The sequence below is a fragment of the Orussus abietinus genome, unplaced genomic scaffold (genome assembly GCF_000612105.2).
Source record: "Orussus abietinus isolate OABI.00-Male unplaced genomic scaffold, Oabi_2.0 scaffold53, whole genome shotgun sequence".
NCBI lineage: Eukaryota > Metazoa > Arthropoda > Insecta > Hymenoptera > Orussidae > Orussus > Orussus abietinus.
In genome coordinates, this window is record NW_019394239.1 from 140745 (window position 1) to 163395 (window position 22651).

A 22651-nucleotide genomic window follows, 5' to 3' on the forward strand; every position below is an offset into this window, starting at 1 on the left:
AGGATATTTAGAGGACCAAGGAGAAGAGCGTAGGTCTTACGAAAGAAGTTGAATTTTTTCTATAAGAAAATTGTAACACATGGAGTTGACGCTAAAAGAAACATTTCTTTGAAACATGATATAAGGTGTTGGTACCTCGAAATTGGCATAATAAATTTTAAATTCGATTTGCTTGATTTTAATTGCGACCGATGCGTGAAACCGATAATCGAGGATGCTTTGCAAGAGTTGCAGAAAAGTGTCACCGAGTTTTACTTTTTTTTTAACGTTCTAACGAAAATCTCGTGTAATTTCCGTTTCTCTTTCCTTTTCCCCTCTCGTTGAGCTCTAGTTCACCAACGTAGCGCATTTAGAAGCACCGCGAAAAAGCTTAAATTATACCGAAAAAAAGAAAGAAAAAAGAAAGAGGGAAAATTCAGCCGCAAACCTCGTGTAATTAAAATGGTCGCGTTTCTGCCAATTTTAGCAATTTCTCGGCGCAAGGCCACCAAGTTTTTAAAGAGGCTCAAAGAATGATGCAATTATAATTTATCCGCATGCGACCGACAAGCGTGGCGACTCTCTATCCTTCTCTTTCTCTGCACCTCTCCCTGTCACCATTCTCGTTCCCCTGCCCCTTTATTTAGCTCGGTTTTCAGACATTCGCAAAGTGCCGCGGAAATGCTACCTTCCTTAGTAAATTTTCATTGGCACTTCGTTAACATCGTTCCAAAGTAAAATTATTATTTCCCAAGTTCATCATATCATGTCATGTCATATCATATCAAGCCATGAAGTCTTCCTCAAGCACAATAAAAAATTTTACAGCACTTTTGACAATTTCACGTAAATACAAATGGATAAAAAACAAATGGTTTAAATACAAAATCCAAAAAAGCTCATTAAAATATTAAAAAATGTATATAAACGCAGAAATGGAAATTACGCATTTTTGCGTTCCGCCATATTACGAAGATTTCTCGTCTTTTTCAAGCGGAACATACAATTGTACAACATGTCCGCAACAATTTGACAAAGATACGCGTTGATTGAAAGGTCTAAATACAAAACTCGAGAAAAAAATGGTAAAAAATTGACGAGACATTAAATTATGGAGAAAATATATACGCACAAAATGCAAACAACGCGTTTCCGCATTCCATTTCTTTTGAAAATCGAGGCCATTTGCCTTCATCCCGCCGTTCCCGAAATTCGTTTCCTTTTTAGTTAGGCTCGAAAGGAAGAAGGGGCCTATTACGGGAATGAGAGATTCTCTGGAGACAAATCTGTCGTGCGGATTGTCCGCACATGTCCTCCGCACGCCGACAAAGCGAGCGGATCACCCGCTGCGAGGAGGACGCTCGCGGTGGCGTAAGTTTCGAGCCTTTTCCGGAAAAATCGGTCCCTTTTCCACAAAGGGACAAATTCGTGGCTGCGCCACTGTCAGAGTCCCAGAGTTAACACATCATTGTCGAGGTGTGAGCAGTCCATAGATCCTAATCTGTCGTGTTAGAAGTCTGTTCGTGCCCATCTTCTAAAAATGGGCCTTAGGTGCCCTCAATAGTTTCCTTGCTCCAAGAATCGTCCCACGACTCTGCTTGCTTTTCAAAAACCTTTCAGAACAAAAATACCGAACTCAGTTCTAATAACTCCATTCATCTCAAATTTTATCTTTATTTCCAAAGTTGGAATAAATTTTTATCTCAATTTTCAATGTAAGACCTACTCCTAAAATTGCCCCCGACTCTTTCAACCTTTCAAAAACCTTTAAAAAAAAAATCAGAGAAAAATAACCAAACTCAGTTTCAATAAATCCTTTTATCTTCATTTTCAATAGATATCTTTCGCGCAGAGGGATCTACACCTGAAATCATCCCACGACTCTGCCTGCCTTTCTAAATATTTTTTTGTTACGTTCAAACAATCTTTATCTCCATCTTCAATTCATTTTTATCATAGAGAGGAGGTCGTAAGAATCGTGCCAATTTATATTTATTTAATTTAGTTTCTATTGGGGATATATTTTGCCTTGTCACATTTTTATTGTCAGAGACTAGGTTGAGATAGGAAGCTGTGAGCAAAGATGGACCCCTCTTCGAGGTTTTCAAGGTGAGGGTCTTCTCGACCGTGGAAGATCGTGAAGTGTGGGGCGTGAAGTGCGAGGCGTGAAGTGCAAACCACCGGGGACAAAGCTGGGAATCGTTTCTAGGGAAGTGTCGAAGCATGAGTAACCAAGAGGAGGCTCATCCGATGTTTTCGCGAGTTTACCTAGGCGAGGGGATTACCGGCCCGGTATGCGGATAGAGGATCAGGATCCAAGAAAAGTACTTCAAGGCTCACCGGTTCCGACTACCTTTTCTGCCCATACCCAACGGGCACTTATCCACCTGCGAGATATCTTATTGATTTCCAGGAGCACCCTGTTTCGCAGGACTGCCGGCAGGTGGTACGACCTGTCGGGTTAATCCGGAACGAGTGCTAGAAACGATGTTACCAGAAAATTAGTACCATTAAGTCCTGTCTTCCGGTTCGTTAAAATTACACTTTCCGCTCGTCTTTGGTTCGATCAGCACTTATGCAACATTTTGGCCGTGTTTAATTGAAAGTTACCATTCAGAATGTGTAAAATAAAGTAGTTTAAAGAGTGGAGTTGAAAAGACGTTAAATCAACGTTTCTCTTCCGCCGTGTATTCTTAATTTTTTTATTACGCATTTATGCATTTAAATACACTGCATTGCATTGTTATATCAGACTATAAAACGATAATGTCCGTATGTATGATAGAAAATGAGTAATTGATACCATGCTGCAATTTACAGAAAACGCTACAAATGTTCTCTAAACAAAATCTGTAAATTTTCCTAGATGGTTCAAAAATCGCGCACTTACCTCTTCATATTTACTGATGTTCACTATAAAACGATAATGTTCGTCCGTATTATAAAAATCGAGTAATTAATATCAAACTAGAATCTCCAGAAGACGTCATAAATGCTCTCTAACAAAAATATCTAAATTTTCTAAGACGGTTCAAAAATGGCGCACTTGTCTCTTCATATTTGTCGATGTTCAGTATAAAACTATAATATTCATAAGGATTATAAAAAAAAAACGAGTAATTGATACCAAGCTGCAATTTACAGAAAACGCTACAAATGTTCTCTAAACAAAATATCGAAATTTTCCTAGATGGTTCAAAAGTCGCGCACTTATCTCTTCATATTTGTCGATGTTCACTATAAAACGATAACGTTCGTCCTTATAATAAAAATCGAGTAATTAATATCATACTGTAATCTCCAGAAGACGTCATAAAAGTTCTCTAAGAAAGATCTCTAAATCTCCCAAGACGGTTCAAAAATGGCGCACTTGTCTCCCGCCATTTGAAGTGGCATCCTGCTCCCTAATGGCGCTTTAACGAGCCCGGGAGCAAGTGTTTCATCCTATCGTGACACGTGGTCCTCCGGCTTCCCATTCGGGAACCGCTGCAGGGGGTTCCCTGGGGAAGAACGGGGCGCGTCGCTTGGTCGGCCAAGCGTCGCGACGCGGTGGACCCGCAAGACAATCGGAAAAATCACTTGACGCGCCCCAAAGTAGGGAGGCGGACGTAGGTCGAACCTGGAGCCAAAAGTGCCCGAAGAGCGAGGGATAGATCGAGGGTGGAGCTTGAAAGCCGCAGCCCGTTAAGCGCAATGTTCCGGATCTAAACATTACGCGGCGTATTCGCCGACATTAAGCCTCCTCGACAATGGTCATGTGTGATCGCGGGTCTGGACCGGAACCGCCGGGTCGACCATCGTTGGGGTGCCGACATGATCGCGTTCTCGCTCTGGATTCCCCTAATTGTATCATTGTACCATTGTATCACGTTCGCGATATACCCTGTTAAAGAAATATACTGTAATTGTATAACATTTCGATGGGTCGATCCTTGTTGGAATGTCAATATGACGGTGTTTTTTTTCAAACTGCCTGGATTGTATTATTGTATATCACGATGCGAAAGGGCTATTATACTCTGTTAAAAAATTATACTGTAATTTGATAACAGTTTGATGGGTCGACTATCGTTGGAATGTTATCATGACGGTGTTCTCTCTCTGGATTCCTCTATTTGTATTATTGTATCGTTGTATCACGTTTGCTACGCCATCGTGCCATTATGTACTACTTGCAAAGAAATAGCAACGTCTGAAAGTTACAGTACTGCAAATCATAAATTAACACGCGAGACGTTCATAGGTCTAAGTGAACTCCACTTTTAGAATTTTTGTTTAAATATTAGTGGCGGAGTTTTTGATTAATGCTTAACTTTTTACATTTATCAAGTTTTTTTAATGAAATAAGGTAAAGAGGTTATGAGTGGTGGTTTTAAAAATATTTGTCATTACTGAGTATGGGTATAGTTTTATTTCGTTGTGCTAGACGATACACGTAGTTATCGGATATTGAAAAATGAAATCGTCTGCATTTATTCATATGTTATAAAATCGGTATCAATCTAGATTTAAACTCGAGTTAAGAAATTTTCTCCAGGAGTAAAATCCTTAATCCAAAATGGCGTCGTTTTGCTTCAGGTACGCATCGCCGCAAATGGAGTACGAGGATGGCTGGATGCATCTCACGTGAAGAGTAATTGGCTGAAGTATATAAGGAGTACCACTAGACCACAGACCGTGAACATGCGACATGTCCTCATTGGTGGACAGGTAAGCCTTAATTATATTGCAAATAATCGAAGGCCGAATTCAAGAAACGACTATTGCCTAAAATCGCAGATAGAAAATTATTCGTCATTTACTAAAGTCAGTTCTTTATCTTCTGAGAAAGATTTTCTAAATTCCTTGGGTTTAAGGGGATGTGAAAGTGACGAGAAGAGGTTTCGTTTATGAAACTGTTCTCCGAACTGAATGTACCGAATCGTTTCAAACTTGACAATGTGAATATGGAAGTTATAAAGGAGGTCCTAAAGCCCATAAAATTTTAATTCTTTAAAAATTTCTTTATAGATGTTTTCAGCATTTTTTATAAAAAATAAAATCTCATGAGTTTCAGGACCTACCTTAAGCTGTCCATATTCGCGTTGTGAAGTTTGAAACGATTCGATACACCCAGTTCGGAGTAAAGTTTCATGAACAATTGAGCTTTCGGATGCCATTTTAACATCTCCTTAAAAATATTGCGTAGAGATTAAATCCGCATATCCTGGAATTCATGGTCGGTGTAAGTCTCGGACGAGTACCTGCACCATTTGGTACCTGTTCCCTTAGTTTTTTGTACCCACGGCGATGTGTAACGAACGTACACGCAAGTCCGACAGTTGCGTTCGATGAGGACGATAATTATTACACGGTGGTAGCAGCCGCCGTTCTCCTTCCGCCCCATGGGACGACTTTTAACTGATTTCACATATGTTCCCTCAATACGATTCACCCCCTGGCACGTTCGAACCGACGAATCAAGTTCATCCCCTCGCCCCTGCCGCGAACCGTCATTTCTATACCTCGGCCTCCACCGAAAATCCCCGTCGATTCTTCCGCTAAACTGCGACGCAAAAAGCAACCTGTAGTTGTGTCTTTTCCATTACATCTTCCTAAACCAAACTGTAAATTCAGATCCTAAATAAATTATTATTAAATCATACAAAGTTTCCAATTTTTACTACGTAAGCAGTCGCCATATTGCGCCGCGCAATCGTTTCACGTAAAAACGTATTTCCGTGGGTTATATAGAATTTATGGGATAAAATTATTAAATATAATTAGAAATGCAAGGAAAGGAGAAATAAATACAGTGGTAATTAGACAAGAATTGCGCTCAACCGCAAATCTACTCCTAGGCAGCACACTAGGTAGAGTAGAATTTATCAGCTTAAATTATTTAAAATAATTAGAAATGCCAAGAAATTTTTTCTATGTGTATTGCGTCAGTATGCGGGGTGTAGAGATTCTACGTTCATGGTCGGGAGTCAAGTGCGAAGTCGAATTATAATTCCCCAGAAAACATCCCGAGGGCGCCACTCTCGCAGGGTCGCGTCCCGCGGTGTGAACGGGACCACACGGCTGCGGCAATCCCGATGGGAAGAGTGTGGGTGCTCCCCGCACGGGCCAGGGGTGTTTAGTTATCATTGAATCACCGAACCCCAGGGTTCGAGAGACCCGAGGGGTTGCCTCCCGATTCCTCGCCAAACGGCCAGAAATCGCTGTGGGAGTGACACCCCCCGGCGGTCCGCAAACGTGCCTTTCGGGGGAACGTGTGAATCGGGACACGATGGGTGACGACGAATATGGAATCCATCTTTTATGGATTTCGAAGGTTCTTTGTCTAACCTTTAAGGTGATGTGAGAGTGGTATCAGAGATGTCTCGTTTATGAAACTTTTCTCCAAACTGGTTATACCGAATAGCTTGAGACTTGACAATGTGAATACGGAGGGTATAAGAAAAGTCCTGTGGTGCATAAAATTTCAATTAAAAACAAAAATTGTTTATTGATATTTTAAGAATTGATTATGAAAAAATGAAATTTCATGAGAGTCAGGATTTTCTTTATAACCTCCACATTCACGTTGTAAAGTAATACCGAATAGCTTGAGACTTGACAATGTGAATACGGAGGCTATAAGGAAAATCCTGAGGTCCATAAAATATCAATTGGAAACAAAAATTGATTATGAAAAAATGAAATTTCATGAGGGTCAGGACCTTTCTTATAGTCTCCACATTCACATTGTAAAGTTTGAAACGATTCAGCACACTCAGTTCGGAGGAAAGTTTCATGAACGATTGACTCTTTAGGTGGCACCTTCACATCCCCTTAAAGGTAATCGATTCTCAAAGAAAGAAATCCTTTTCACAGATTCCCCAGTGAATGGTCCCTCGGTTCATAATTTATCAAAATGTTGAGAAAGTTATATTGAAAACCTACATTTTCAGATGCTGTACGAGGTAATCCGAGATGTCGTCGTGGGCGAAGAGCTGCTTCTCGGTCTTCGAGTACCTCTTCAGCTACAAGACATGCTCGGCGATAATACGACCGAGGACAAAAGCGACCGAGAGACCGGTAAGTCATTTCTCGTTGCATCCATCGACAGGAAGGGTTTTGGAAAAAGCTAAGATACAAATCGAGCTCGTGCGGTCGGCATTAACCTGGGCAGGTGGTAGATGGACATTGCACACGGCCAGGGGCAAAATCGTCAATCGTTGAAGCACGCTCCGTCATGCGTCGTGACTCTGGCGTGATTCACCTGGTAGCCCGTTGCATATTAACCCCTGCACGCTTCTGATTATCTTCCCGCACCGAGTACTAACTGCCTGAACGACCCTCTGCTGCCACGCTGCAATTGCAAGCGACTCCACCGGCCTACTCGAAGAAAATCGTTTCGAACTTACCACCCTTCTGGCCCGATCGAATCTAAGCTAATGATGCCGCCATTTTTAGCCCTCCAACACATACGGGAAAAAAAGGCACTTTTACATGGAGAAAAAAAAAGTTTCGTTAAACCAGCGATATATTTCTTTTATTAGTACCAGAGAAATATTTTGTTAATTCGAAGAACAGACTGAAATAAACTCGAATAAATTGGATGCAACGTAATTTATTTGAGCTCATTTGAGACAAGTAAATATTCCGTTAATTAATAATATGTTTCTTTGGTTCGATGAAATTTTTTCCTTGGGTCAGGAAGAGAAGTATCTCTTTGAATAGGACCAAGGGAATATTTTGAAAATTCGAAGAATAATTATTTGATTCAACTAAACTCGAATAAATTGGATGCAACGTTTGTTTCGGAATTATGACAATTTATTTCAATTTATTTGAAGCAAGTAATTATTCTTTGAATTAATAAAATATTTCCTTGGTTCAATGACACTTTTCGGAATTGAAACAATGTAATCTTACCGCAATTTATTGCGGGATCGGAATAATCTATTATTGAGTATGTCAATTTGAATGGGCATTTTTATCAGGGCATGCATCAATAATTGAGAGACTTGTGTCGTGTAGTCTCGAATTTTTCATCCTTAACTTTAATACTAGAAATTTGATACATATTTATTAAAACGGCGTGTGTTAATGACACACATGTGTCACTCTCACACACCTCTAATGACGTCGGCCCCCACTAATCATGCGATTCAATTAGATCGGTCAGTACAAAAGCGATTTACTGGCTCGAAACGCGGACCTTTACGACCCCAACTAGCTCGACAATTATCTGGCTGTAACTTTTGAACGATCCTCTCGAATCTCGGGGCTTTATTAGAGTACGGAGGTGGGTTATGCGACACCCAGATGTCGCTGTAATTAAAACCGAGGTTATTGTCAAAGTGGAACTGGGGCGGCCTCGACATCCACGATTTCCACCCGCTTTTCCCTTCGTAGGGGCTGTATCGACCTGGGAAAAGCTTTGCGAAATTTCCATCGCGATTTCCCTAAGCTGGAAAAAGGAAATACGAGCCCGGACAACCGACAGAAAATCGTTGGGATTAATCGGCACCGACGAAAGTCACGAGCTGTTTCGGAAAGGGCCCCAGAGTTCCGGGCAAATGTTTACTCGTAATTACTGGCGCGTAAAAGGGGTGATTAACGGATGTCATTTCGATGAATCGAATGAATTTCGAGGATTTAAGGTTGCTGGAAATTCGAGCACTCGCCTTCATACTTTCTTCCAGATTTTTATTAATTTAAACATTTTTTGTATAATATTTGTATTGTGATTTTAGAATGTGTGGCATGTATATAGATAAAAGGGGTGATTAACGGATGCCATTTCGATGGATTGAATGAATTTCGAGGATTTAAGGTTGCTGGAAATTCGAGCACTCGCCTTCATAATTTGTTCTAGATTTTTAATCATTCAAATTTTTTTTGTATATTGTTTATATTGGGATTTTAGAATTTATGGCATATATGAGTTGACTATTCATTCCTCACTGTAAATCGAAAAATGTAATAAAAAATTATACGTTTTTTTTTATACGCAAGTGTGTTCAGAGCAGCGTAGGATTTTAACAATTTTTTACCTTTTCCGAAGCGGCTCGGCCGCAGCTTGTTTTAAATGTCCCGCGCGCCGATTTTGGAGTATCTTTATGAGACGTTTTTAGAGGCGAAAGGTACAGTAATTAAGCCAGATGCGATGTTAATTTTCCGAAATTAATTAAGGAATTAAAGCCCTCGACTTTCGTTCCTTCCGAGGGGAAGAAAGTTAAATGTTACCGGAGGGTTAGTTCGCGAAGCAATTTTCATCCGAGATGAAACATGGCGATCGTCCTTTGTCGCATGCTATTCACCCTCTTTTCGACATCCAGATTCGATAAAACAATGATGTTTATTAACAACTAAACATTTCTTAACACGTTCAAAAACTTTTACATATAAGATGTCTCTGACAAATTACAAACATTGCAGAAGAGTTAATTTAATTTCCACACTGAGAACGAAAATTCATTGAACCAAAGAAATATTTTGTTAATTCAAAGAATAATTATTTGACTCAAATAAATTGTCATAATTCCGCAGAAATGTTGCAATCAATTTATTCGAGTTCACTCGAGTCAAATAATTATTCTTTAAATTAAGAAAATATTTCTGTGGTTCAAGGACATTTTCGTTCTGAGCGCAGCTATTTTTTAGGGGGTAGTCGCCGAATTTTTTATGATTTTCGTTACGTGATTTACGGCAGTAGCCTCGGCAATGTCCATTGACAGAAGTGATTTTCGGAAGTTCGCAGCCCAAAATGAGCCATAATGGGAATAACGATGTCAAACAAACGGCATGCGTCCCTTCAACCCCTTGTGACCGGCATCTGTACTCTGACTCCCGTGTACGGATCATTTTTTTCACGGTGCCAATGCCAGGGGAGAATCGCTTTAACACGCCTACATGGGGTGGAACATACATGCGCATTCAAATCGCGGCTCAACCTCAGATATAATAATTCGAAGCGAAGCCGCTTCGTATTGTGGCACGTGCCATTGTTCCCTGTCCGGGGGGGCATTACTAGCTAGCACGTTTGCTATCAACGAAAACTTGTTTATTTTAATTCCTTAAACCATCCCCGAGCCAGCCAGGCTTAACTGAACTCCCTAAGGGATGATTTTCACACCGATGACTATTATATAAATGTGTGAGGTGAAATGCCATACAACGGAATTCTGAAAATATTAAATACTAGCATACCCTGTCGCGATATGCGCAAGTAGAAATTTGCAAAAACACATTTTGTCCCTTTTCGCCTCTTGAGGGGTTGGTTAGGGCGAAATCCTGAAATTGGTTTTTAGGCATTTGTATGTCTACTTTTCTTTTTCGGTGAAAACCAAATCAATATCTCAGCAGGCTTGAGAGATATTAAGAAATTTGTAAAAACTCATTTGACCCGTTTTCACCCTCTAGGGGTTGAATGTCAAAAAGTCCCTTCTTATTGTTAGTGAGCATATACATTACAAAAGAAACATATTCCCCGAATGTTGTTTTTATGATAAGTCAGTCAGTGAGTGAGTGGTACTTGGCTTTTATATCTATAATATTGATTAATTCTAGAAATATTTAACACGATAAAGTACATTATATTCAAATATAAACATATTTTATGTTAGTAAGTATACTATATTTGTAAGTATCAGGTTTTGTTTCCAATTTTTTGAGGTGTTCGAAAAGGATTGTGGAGAGAAAAAGTACAGTCTATTAACGATGTAGTACAGTTAAATCCGGGCTAGTTTCACAAGGGTTTTACTCACAAGGGTACTTAGGTGTAATTTTCACTTAAATCTGTTCATTCATCTCGTCACCCTTGGCGGGTTTCAAAGAGAACACAAGCTGGAAGGGTGCGTAAAGCTTATCCAATTGTAAATCCACTTAATCCTATCGTTAAGGGATGAGCACCCTAGATACCGTTCCCTGGTCTCCGAATTTTCCTGTGCACTTATCGCCTTGAAAATAAATTGAAAAAATAAACCACGTCCATTGCCAAAAATAAAATTACACAAAATTACGTGACAAAAGTAGATTTCGGCAATGTTGATCCATGTGAACCCGAAATTCGCAAGTCCCGTCGACGCGGTCTCATTATGGGTAACTATCAGCAGTTACCGTGAGTTATGGGAGTTGATTTTCCGGCACGACGGCTTCCCCGCGACATCGCATTCACCTTCGACGGCTCTATTAGGGGCCTCGATAATTTATGACCCGGCATTGTCGATTAACACGCGCGTAAACCCCGCCCGGAGAGGAAAAAAGAGCGTGGTCCAAAAAGGGGTACCACACAAAAGGGCACGCGACACTTTTTCTAGGTGGGAGGAGGGGCGGTGTTTCAACGCAGGGGGGATTGTCATTGCGATTAGGTGGGACCCGAATCCAACCCTATCTGATTCATCCTATCGGTCTAATGACACGCTTCTATTTGACATCAGACTTGATCTTCGCACGCGGCCAAGGCCGAGTCTTTTCTCATGCTGGACACGCACTCGTGATAGTGCTTATCAATGCCGCTCATTTGGCACGGATAAGCACGTGGCGGATTCTCAAAGAAGCGTCGTCGTCTTCTGGGATGCACAGACGATGCTTAGACGTCTTTCCAAGTGATAAGATGACGATAATAGGAGCTGAAGTGCGGGACTTACTGCAGTGAGAGAAAACATTTATTGAACTATAGAAATGTTTCTTTGGGTAGTGCCAAAGACATTTTGATAATTCAAGGAATAATTATTTGATGAATTCAAAGTAATTCAAAGAAATTCTTTCATAATAACTCTTTTATATCATCTTAATGCTTTTCACGTAACACATCTTTTTACAAAGGAAATTGATTTTAATTATCCAATCCATCACTTATCGGCCCTCTTTGACCGTTTTTAGTGTCGGTAGCTCCTGATTTCTGGGGATCAGGAACTTCCCCCGAGGATATCAACGGAAATCACCTGAAAGAAATGAATAACGACGTCATGGGGCCATTGATTTCGGTTACCTTTTCCCAGGGCAACGGACTTGGCGGGGGGTGTTCTAGGTGGATCCCACCTGTTGACTTTCCGCAACGTGGTTTCGTCGGCAGCGCCGCCTGGAGGCCTCGTTGTCCTTATTAAGGCTTGGATTAACATAATATTTCGAGTTGGCTGACAATCGAAACGTGACCGGCCAGAATCGCCGACCGGTCGTTATACGTACGTCCTTTCCTGTCGGCGTCCTGGAACATAATGAAGTCTGCCGAATATCGCGCAAGGACACTTCGGAGTCACGTCCTGAAGCGCGTCTTCCAGGTCGCGCACCTTTGATCTCGAGGCTGCTTTCAAGGATTTTCCGAATCTTGATGCTTTCCCATTGTCAGGGATCTCTTCTTTTCAATTTTATATTTTCAAACGCCGCCGATACTCGTTTCCAAACCAACTTCACTGGTGATGACTAAATCCGAACTTCTGGGGCGGAAATCTTATCCTGGGTCCTCAGGGCACGTCGAGACCTATCCTGAATGTGAAATCGGTTTAGTCGTCACGTTAAGAATTATTTTCTTGTATTCTCATCCCGAGTGAAAATATCTTCGATTGTGTTAATCTCAAGGTCGCTCTTCTGGATCTAAATGGATTTTTATGAGCAAAGTTCTCGTGGAGAATATTTCCTATAATGTGGAAAACGTAAGATTGGTTTTATTGTCACGTTAAAAATTATTTTCTCGTGTTTTCACTTGAGCTGAAATTGTCTTCGGATGTGTTAATCTCAAGGTTGCTTCTTTGGAACTAAATGGCGTCTGATGAGCAACATTCTAATGGAGAATATTTACTCTCTACCTTGTGGAAAAGATAAAATCGGTTTACTTGTCTCGTTAAGAATATTTTTCTTGTATTCTTGCCCGAATTCAAAACTTCTTCGAATGCGTTTATCTCATGGCTGGAACCAAATGGTGACTTATGGAAAATACTTACTCTCTATGGTGTGGAAAACGGTCGCTTCGAGGCAGACCACATCCTGGCCGAATCCACGGCATGCCGCGTGAAATTAGCCTCGGATAGAGGAACGATTAACGCTTCGCGAAGGGTAATTGTAAATGGGGCGTAGTCGATGGTGCAGGGGTGTGCTTGGTTCCCATGAAGGTCCGTTGGGGGCCCATCGCCACGCCATATGGCCGGACAAGTGTAGCAGGAGATTTAAATAACCGTTGCTCGGTGAAGTGACTTTGTGCGTGTCTCGATTCACTTGATAGTTTTGCAATAGAGGGTAAACGGTATTTTTAGGGTAAATGCCATTGTCGGATCTGACCCTGACTGTTGGATCTCCACTTTCAACATTTCGGGCCATTCGATCGCGTCTATAGAATACTCGAAAAAAAAGGAATGAATAATCCTCGAAATTTTGTACGATGAAATATTGCAAGTTATAACACTAATATTTTCTAGAAAACAAATTCAACATTTCTGGGTTCCTGCAATCTTTTTTTGTTTCTAGAACATCAGTCGACAGTGTTTGCTTCAATATAACGTCGCCGGAATTATTTAGAAATCCGTTATTATTTATTTACTTCAGTATGATTTTTATGTCATGGTTCACGATTTGGCTCCATTGTTTAATTTTTATTTCTGGCAGATTTCATTTACAATATTAATATTTTTCCAGACACTGTGTTTCACAATTAATCTTTCTGCGGTCCTTTCTAAAAATTAAGGAAAAGTGAAAGTGACACAATGATCGATTGTTCATGAAACTTTTTCTTGAAGTGGGTGTACCGAATCGTTTTAAACTTTGCACCGTGAATATGGAGGCTGTAAGGAAGGTTTTGACAGCCATGAAATGTAATTTTTATATAAATTGTTTAAAATATCTACAAACAAATGTTTAAAAATTTAAATTTCTTGCGTGTCGAGACCTTCCTTGTAGCCTCATTACTCACATTGTACACTTTGAAACGATTTGGTACACCCAGTTCAGAGAAAAGTTTCATAAACGAGATCTCGTTAACGTCACTTTCACATCGCTTTAAGTCAACAACGACCCTGAAATTATTTATACATCTGTTATTATTACCTTTTTTTTACTTGAACCTGACTTTGACTTTACGGTTAACGGCCTCGATTGCGTATTTAAATATTTACAAACAAATTGGAAAGAAAATTGAAATTTCATAGTTATCAAAATCTTCCTTAGAGCTTCAATATTCACATTGCAAAGTTTTTGAAACGATTCGGTACATCCAGATTGGAGAAAAGTTTCATAAACTAGACCTCTTTGAAGACATTTTCATATTGCCTTAAGTCGACAGTGTGCTTCGATGCGACGTCGCTGAAATTATTTAAAAATTCGTTATTATTATTGTTTTATACTTGAACCTGACTTTGACTTTATGGTTGACGGCCTCGATTCCGTATTTAAATATCTACAAACAAATTAAATAGAAAATTGAAAATTCATAGTTGTCAAAACCTTCCTAACAGCCTCAATATTCACATTGCAATGTTTTTGAAACGATTCGGTACAACCAAGTCGGAGAAAAGTTTCATAAACGAGACCTCTTTGACTCCATTTTCATATTGTCTTAAGTCAACAATGTGCTTCGATACAGCGTCGCTGAAATTATTTAGAAATTCGTTATTATAATTTCTTTATACTTGAACCTGACTTTGACTTTACGGTTGACGGCCTCGATTCCGTATTTAAATATCTACAAATAAATTAAATAGAAAAATGAAAATTCATAGTTGTCAAAACCTTCCTAACAGCCTCAATATTCACATTGCAATGTCTTTGAAACAGTTCGGTACAACCAGGTCGGAGAAAAGTTTCATAAACGAGACCTCTTTGACGCCATTTTCATATTTCCTTAAGTCAACAGTGTGCTCTTCGATACAGCGTCGCTGAAATTATTTAGAAATTCGTTATTATAATTTTTTTATACTTGAACCTGACTTTGACTTTATGGTTGACGGCCTCGATTCCTCTCCACTTCCTGATTTTGACTTCCTGCCGCGACATCTGGGGTGAGCTCTGCTGGGGGTTAGAACCTGAACTCACTCGCGATTGGTTGGCGAACCGACTAGCTCGTACCAATAGGAAGCGGTTCCGGTCTGTGCATCTATACTTATGCAATCGGGCACTATGAGCCGCACAAACCGGTGCATCATTGTGTCCATTGTCTTCGCCGCGCTCGTACATTGTATCGCGATTCCACCGAGTAGTCTGAGGTGAGATTCGGTGGTCAGTAGTTGAGCATTTCTCTCTTCGGTCGACGAACACTCCGAAAAAAAAAAAAAAAACCATTCAACACTGTACTTGCTCGTGCTAAACAAAAATTACCATCTAAGCAATATTTCTTTCCAGTCAGTTCGACTTTAAAAATCAATTTTTACGGTCTTCGTTGTTTGGGTAAATAGCATCGATTTATCGATCCGTTTATATTTGTACCTCACTTGGAGTTTTCACTTAAGGTGATGAAAGCGTCATTCTAGATATATCGAAATGTGTAGATATTTATAATAATTTTCTCTGAACTCTGTACACGGAATAATGTGAATCTTTAACGCGTGATTATGGAGGCTTTAATGAAGGTCTTGAAAGTTGCGAAATTTCATTTTTCGAACAACAATTGGGTTTTTTTGGTTCCTGTCCGGGATAAATACAACATTGTACTTCGGAAAATGAAATTTCATGGGTTTTAAGACCTCCACAATCGCGTGTTAAAGTTTCAAGTAATTAGGTGCACCCAATTTAGAGAAAAGTTTTATAAATATTTTGACTTTTTGGTATATATGTCACTTTCAAAGCACCTTAATAACCTCGAATCCTTTATGCTTATAAAAGAAAATTCAAACTCATGCTGGAGTTACATTTTATGAATTTTTATCTGATCTAAAGATTCTACTTCTACGGTCTTTGTCGTTTAGATTATTAGTTAAAATTTTATTGAATATTCCTTTAACATATCACTTGAAAGTGTTATTTGCGTTCGCCCTTTATGGAATCGCGAGCTATGTCTTTTTTAGTCAGAATGATATGTGCTTTTGAATTTGTGTACACAACCCACGTGATACCTCCTTCTTGTATTGTTTTACAGAGGGTCGTGGTATGTACGTAATTGCTTAAATAATTTAGCGAATCCTACATTACTGGCCCTGTATGCCTGCCGTCACGCCATTTGTGGTTTTGTGTCGTCTTTTATAAGTTGATCCATCGGATAATATAATCACGCAAGCGTAACATCTAGAGAAATAAGTAAAATGAAAATAATAATTTCCACAAAAACGGGGATAAATGATATTCAAATGAAATTTCAATTTTTCATGAAAAAGTGTTCTCATCTCATAAAGACATGCTTATCGCTCTCATGTACTCATATTTAAAATATTCATTACTTCCATACAATTGAATATTAAATCTTCTATGTAATTTTATTCATTATCACGAAAAATTCACTCTTGTTACAGCTTCTCAACACAGCGGCACTGTTGAGGAGGACAGAGATAACGTAGAAGAGGAAGAGGCCAGATGTCCAGTTTGCGACAAATGTTTCCAAGACATTGAATTGTAAGTACAAGTCTCTTTATAACCATCAGAAAAAGTGCATTCACCCTAAATTATATTTTCCTTGATCTCAAATCCACTAACAAATAGATATTAAAAATTCCGTATTATTTAATTAGGGGCACACTGAGAAGAAAAATTTATTGAACCAAAGAAATATTTTAATAATTCAAAGAACAATTATTTGACTAAAATAGACTCAAATAAATTGTCAATAATTCTGAAGAAATGTCGCATCCAATCTTCAATTCATTGTTAATTCTTTGAATTCTTTGTATTAACAAAATATTTAGGTGGTACTATTTAAAGAAATATTCCTTTGTAAATTCATTGGTTAAGAGCGAAGGGCTTTGAAAATGCTTAGTCCTCGAAGCTGAGGCTAAAATAGTTGAAAGATTTTTCAAAGTTTGAGGGGTCGAGGGTCATAGACGATAGACTAAATCCCCAAAAGTCGAATGGCGGATCAATCAAAAACGTTTGACTTTCATCGCGTACCATGGTGCACAAACACTAGTGTCCTGTACGGCACGCGTCATACTTGACGTCAGTCAATACACGGGGCGTTGGGAAAGGTTGCGTGATTGGGAGTCGCGTTGGCTCCCCATTCAGATTTTAAGTGGATAAAAGTGTCGACTCTTGAATTTGGCCAGTTAATTAATAATTGACATTTAAATTCATGACTGGAGTCGCGCATATCGTGCGATCTTCACTCCAACTCAAGTTTGACAATAGGACCCCAGATCTACATTCTCGTGTCACGTGTCATTTATCATCGCGGTCACATCATTTTTTCCGGGATTGTACTAAACATCTATTCAGCCGTTTTTATACAGTTCGTGATACGTATTAATAAATTTGAAGATATACGAAATTACGATCCTTACACTGAGAAGACATATTCATTGAATCAAAGAAATATTTGATACTCCAAAGAATAATTATTTGATTCAGATACACTCGAATAAATTCAACCAGTTAATTAATAATTGATATTTAAATCCATGACTACAGTCAAGCATATTGTGCGATCTTCACTCCAACTCAAGTTTGACAATAGGACCCCAGATCTACATTCTCGTGTCACGTGTCATTTGTCATCGCGGTCACATCATTTTTTCCGGGATTTTACTAAACATATATTAGGCTTTTTTTTATATAGTCCATAATATATAGTAGTGAATTAGAAGATATACAAAAATTACGATCCATACCCCGAGACAAAATTTTCGTCGATCCAAAGCAGTATTTTGTTAGTTCAAGGGATTCGACTCAAATAAACGAGAATAAATTGGATGCAACGTTACTTCGGAATTGTTACAGTTTATTTGAACTTATTTCAGTCAAATAATTATTCTTTGAGTTAACAAAATGTTCTTTCGGTTCAATGCATTTCTTTTTTTCACCGTAGTTTAGTTCCTAGCCCTACAACTCTCCGGCTTAGTTTTGCATGAAATATACAATATTTCGAAATCTTTGTCTAAAACACTGATGCCATTTAGACTTGACCCTTTTTGTGAGATATGCTTTTAGTTTCCGAATTACAACGTCAGTCAATTATACATTCTCCATTTCTATGATCTAAGACTGTCGGCCAAGTTCTGTTTACATTTAAAAAATTAAAATACAGTGTCTCAGGATTTTTGGCCAACGTAGTAGATTATAGACAAGGATCTAAACAGCACAATTCAGTACGTCGAAACGGAAACGTCTTGGGTAATTGGAGTCGAGGGAAGATCCGGAAATAATTCACAGCTCATCGTAACGCATGTCGACGCGATGCAAGCGATCCTAGAATTCCAGGGAAACGACAAGTCCCTAGGGGTCTTGTTGGGAGTATCTCGATTCACGCGATCTATGGCGGATCGTACATCCGGCAGGAAGCCTTTTTCCCCGAGGACTGCGTAAAAATGTCCGAGTGGTCGCGAAGTCCGCATTCGGGGTATCAACGAGTCGGTATATCATCAGCGTCGCGTGCTCGCAGCTCATCTGGCAGGGAACGGCGTCACCACGTAGGCACTATCTCACCATGGAATAGGTATCACACGACACGTTCAGGGGTGCAAAATCAATGCCCCAACACTTATGCCATCCCATGACCGAGGCGCACCACCTCCCGTAACGGAGGTGGTATGCGGCGCGACGTGCGCGGTTATTACGCGCGAACGAGTGCCCTCTCTCGCTTAGTCACCATATTTCTACGAGCCGACTTCAAGTCTGCCTCAACTTGAAGAGGTGAGTGGATCGGAAGGATAGTGTCTTCAGACATATCCGGTAGAAGGATAGAGCGAAGGTACATAGACATATCTGGTAGGAGGAGAGAGCGAAGGTGCATATTCCTGACGCTGCTCCTGATGGAGTGTCGTTAAGACATTCTTGTTTAATCTCACATCTCTGTAAGTCGACTTCAAGTTTGACTCATCTTGAAGAAGTGTATGAATCGGAAGGATAGATTCTTCAGACGTACTTAGTAAAACAGTTGAGACAGCACGAGGAGCTGCACATCGGATGCTGCAACGGAATGATAACGAGTCAGGGCCTGTGATTATGGTTTGATCATCAGGGTATCTGGCTAAGGCTAACTAAATAGCACTGAGTTGGGATAATTGCACATCGATAAGTTTGTGGAAATTAATTTCACCGTCTACTTTCTGTTACAGTCTCGATCTTCACCTGGTCACTTGCCACCGGTACCCGGCCCAGCAGCACAGGTGTGACAGTTGTCCGAAGAACTACGCTTTGCGGCTGCACTTGCTGCGACACCGGGTGGTCGTACACGGATATCTGAGGAAATACCATTGCGAGAACTGTCCACAGGTAATAAATACACCTACCATGTAACTTCGTCGTTATTCTCGTTTGATTGCTTCGGAGGGGAAATCGCTAAAAGTCGCTCGTGGCGCAGGTTTTCCCAGACACGTTCAGTCTCCAGGAGCACATCAAGGCCTACCACGAGGGTGCTCGTTGTCATGCCTGCGCGAAGTGCGGCAAGACATTCGCGACGAAATCGGGCTTAAAGCAACATACACACATCCACGGCACCTTCAAGCCGCACTTTTGCGAGGTTTGCTTCAGGGCATACACTCAGTTCTCCAACCTATGCCGTCACAAGAGGAATCACGCGCCTTGCCGCACGAAGGCACAGTGCAATAAGTGCGGCCAGACCTTCAATTCGATGCCGATGCTGACGAAGCACAAGCGATATTGCGAATCCCCCGCACCACCAATTCCGCCGGCACCTCCGGTACCACAGGTACCACCTCAAAGCATGCATCAGCTCCCAACATCGGTGCCAAGCCCGTACCTGACGTACCCCAGGCCTCCGGTTGCCAGTCCAGGTGTCAGTCTACCAGGAGCATTATTCTACCGCACCAACCTGATGAACTTCTGTTCGGGTTTCTTCCCAAGTCCATCCAATTTCCTAAACACACCATTGCTTTTCCCGTCCAAGGCGAAAGAGCGATTCGCATCGTCAAGGGCGCTACCATTGAACAGCAAGGTATCGCCGTCTACGGCGGAAGAGGCGACCTCGAATTTCAGGCCGTCTCCTACCAGGCCTGACGAAGATCTCAACAAGCAGCGGGAGGTGAAGTCCACGGAGAAGAAGAAGGAGGACAAGCCAATCGACAACAAAAGGAGGGTCGAAGCCACGGATGAGTCCGCTGACCAACCCTTGGACCTCAGGGTGCAGACCAAGAGGCAGAAACCCGCCAATGTGGAGGCTGTTCCACCTCCGGAAGAGAGTCCCCTTCCTTCTCCAGTGCCAGTAGCGGAGGGACCTCCACCTCCGCTACCTGCCGAGGAGACTTCCACCCCTAATGAGGAGCCTGCCGAGTCGGAACCCAAGGAGATTCCCAGCCCTACTCCTAGGAACATCCCCGTTGATCAGCCTCCCAGTAGTACAGCTTCGCACATGGCTTACCCCAGACCCATTCACCCGATGTACCTGGAAGCCATGTATCGAGCACCTGGTGGCGCGTTCCCCGGGTTCCCAGGAGGTCCACCTCCTCCAGGAAGTGGTCCAGATTCTGCACTCTTACCCCCCCTGACACCTTTTGCGCCGCCTAGAGGAGTTCCCTTCCTTGGACCTCTGATGAACGGACTAGGCGGTGCCAGACCTGGTGGATTCGACCTGTTGGCCAGGCCGCCGATGGGTGCCTTCCCAGGTGTCAAGCCGTTCCAGGACGTCATGTCCCACCACCTCCACCCTCATCATACGGGCCATGGGAAAATAAAGGACCGTTACTCCTGCAAGTTCTGCGGCAAGGTCTTCCCCAGGTCGGCAAACCTCACTCGCCACCTTCGCACTCATACCGGGGAACAGCCCTACAAGTGCAAGTACTGCGAGAGGTCCTTCAGCATCTCTAGCAACCTGCAGCGGCATGTGCGCAACATTCACGACAAGCAGCGGCCGTTCAAGTGCTCACTCTGCGAGAGGTGCTTCGGCCAGCAGACGAATCTGGACCGTCACCTGAAGAAGCACGAAGCTGATGATGGGAGTGGAGTCGTCTCAGTTGCTGACTCCCCGGGCAGTAGCAACGAGAACGACCGGGAAGACGCTTATTTCGACGAGATCAGGTCCTTCATGGGCAAGGTTACGTATGGGGGAGAAGGCTATGGCGTGTCCCACCCGGCCTGCTTCCCAGGGGGTCTACATAATCTGCATAAAGCCAAATCCAAGGATGAGTATGACGAGGGGGTCTCTCCTCTGGAGGATGCCAATGGCCTTTGGCCGGTAGACTCCAAGGAGTCCTCGTCTCCTCGGTACGATCTCAAGATTAGGGATAAGCAGGAACTCCTCAACATCAATACCGCCGAACCCGTCATCGAAATCTCCACATAGCCCAGAGGTCGACGTCGTCGTCGTCGCCGTCTTCGGCGGCCCTCGACCGATTCCACGTCGTCGACGGAGTCGGGCCAGTCCTACCCCCGTAGGACCTCCACCCCCGACTCCATTGACGCATCCTGAAGACGGGATGGGACCAGGATGATCACACGGGGATCATCATCAGCAGCGCGCGGGAGGCACTCGTCTCTATAGCTAGTTCCTACAGACTCGTTCAAAGTACACGTTATTAAGGTTCAACGAGCTCCCGCGCGACTCCACCCCGAGTTCGTCTATTGACCCACCTAGCGTTATTTATTATTGCCATTATTAATGATTATTTTTTATTATTAGCGACATTATCGTTGTTACACTTACCGTCAGCGGCCGCGGCGATATGATCGTCGACGAGACCCTGGAATGAGGGAACGACTTTGTACATATACAGATAAGACGTTAGGGGGTCTTTTTCTAGGACTCGATGGAGTGCAAAAGGAGAATGTTCGGGTCCTTTTTCTTGCTTCATGGATCACTTTTGTACTCCAGGACGAGTAAATCGATGGCGCCTTAGTTTTGCTGATGATCGAGATGACTATGTCCGTTGTTAGTTGTTGTTTGGAGGGTGCGATCGTAGGGGGTGTAGCAAAGTATGAGTGAGAGAGATATTACCAGATTGTTAAGTTCGACGTTTCGTAAAACGCTTAATTGTTTTTTTAAAACGACGCCAGATCATCGTTCACTTGGCTTTATTTTACAACCTGGGTAGTGATTTTATAAAACGACCAAAAAGACACCGTCGTATAGTTGAACTCATTAAATTAACGTCTTGCGTTCGGCGTACATCATTTCAGTCATTCCATAAAAAGCGTAGATTGCATATTTTTCTGTAACCTTATATAATCTAACTTAATTTAACCTAACCCACACGGAGAAAAATGATTAGTTGACTGCAACAAATATATATCTTTGCCTGAATCATATATAATTGCGAGAAATAATTATTTACTTGAGAAGAAAAATAATATCGTTGATTTAAACGAATTTTGTTTACTCTTACTGACATTTCTTTCGACGTACTTGATCGCAGGATTTTGTTATGACAATGGTTATTTCTTTGGGTCAACGAAATTTTTTTCTCAGGGTACTTACATGGAATAAAGTATAGTTTCATCTATATATTTGTTCTATTTATGTATGCTCCGTAGATTACGTGAGTAAAATAATAAACGTTATCCTAAACACTTCACCATTTTGTATCGATACTTGATTAAAACGTTATTTATAAAATGACTGAAATGATTTAACCGGAATATAAAATAGGCGGTAATTTATTGAATTTGAGAATGCGAC

The 22651-nt window shown here is 41.3% G+C and overlaps 1 protein-coding gene across 1 annotated transcript in view; it reads left to right on the plus strand.

Annotated features, from left to right (window-relative positions):
- Positions 1–22288, plus strand: part of LOC105694537 (MDS1 and EVI1 complex locus protein EVI1) — a 39431-nt gene extending 17143 nt beyond the window's left edge. The window contains exons 5-9 of the mRNA XM_012415313.1: positions 4558–4689; positions 6915–7041; positions 16383–16482; positions 19137–19293; positions 19382–22288. Coding sequence (XP_012270736.1) covers positions 4558–4689; positions 6915–7041; positions 16383–16482; positions 19137–19293; positions 19382–21319 — 2454 coding nt within the window. The 3' untranslated portion in view covers positions 21320–22288. The remainder of the gene's footprint in view (positions 1–4557; positions 4690–6914; positions 7042–16382; positions 16483–19136; positions 19294–19381) is intronic.
- Positions 22289–22651: the final 363 nt, after the last annotated feature.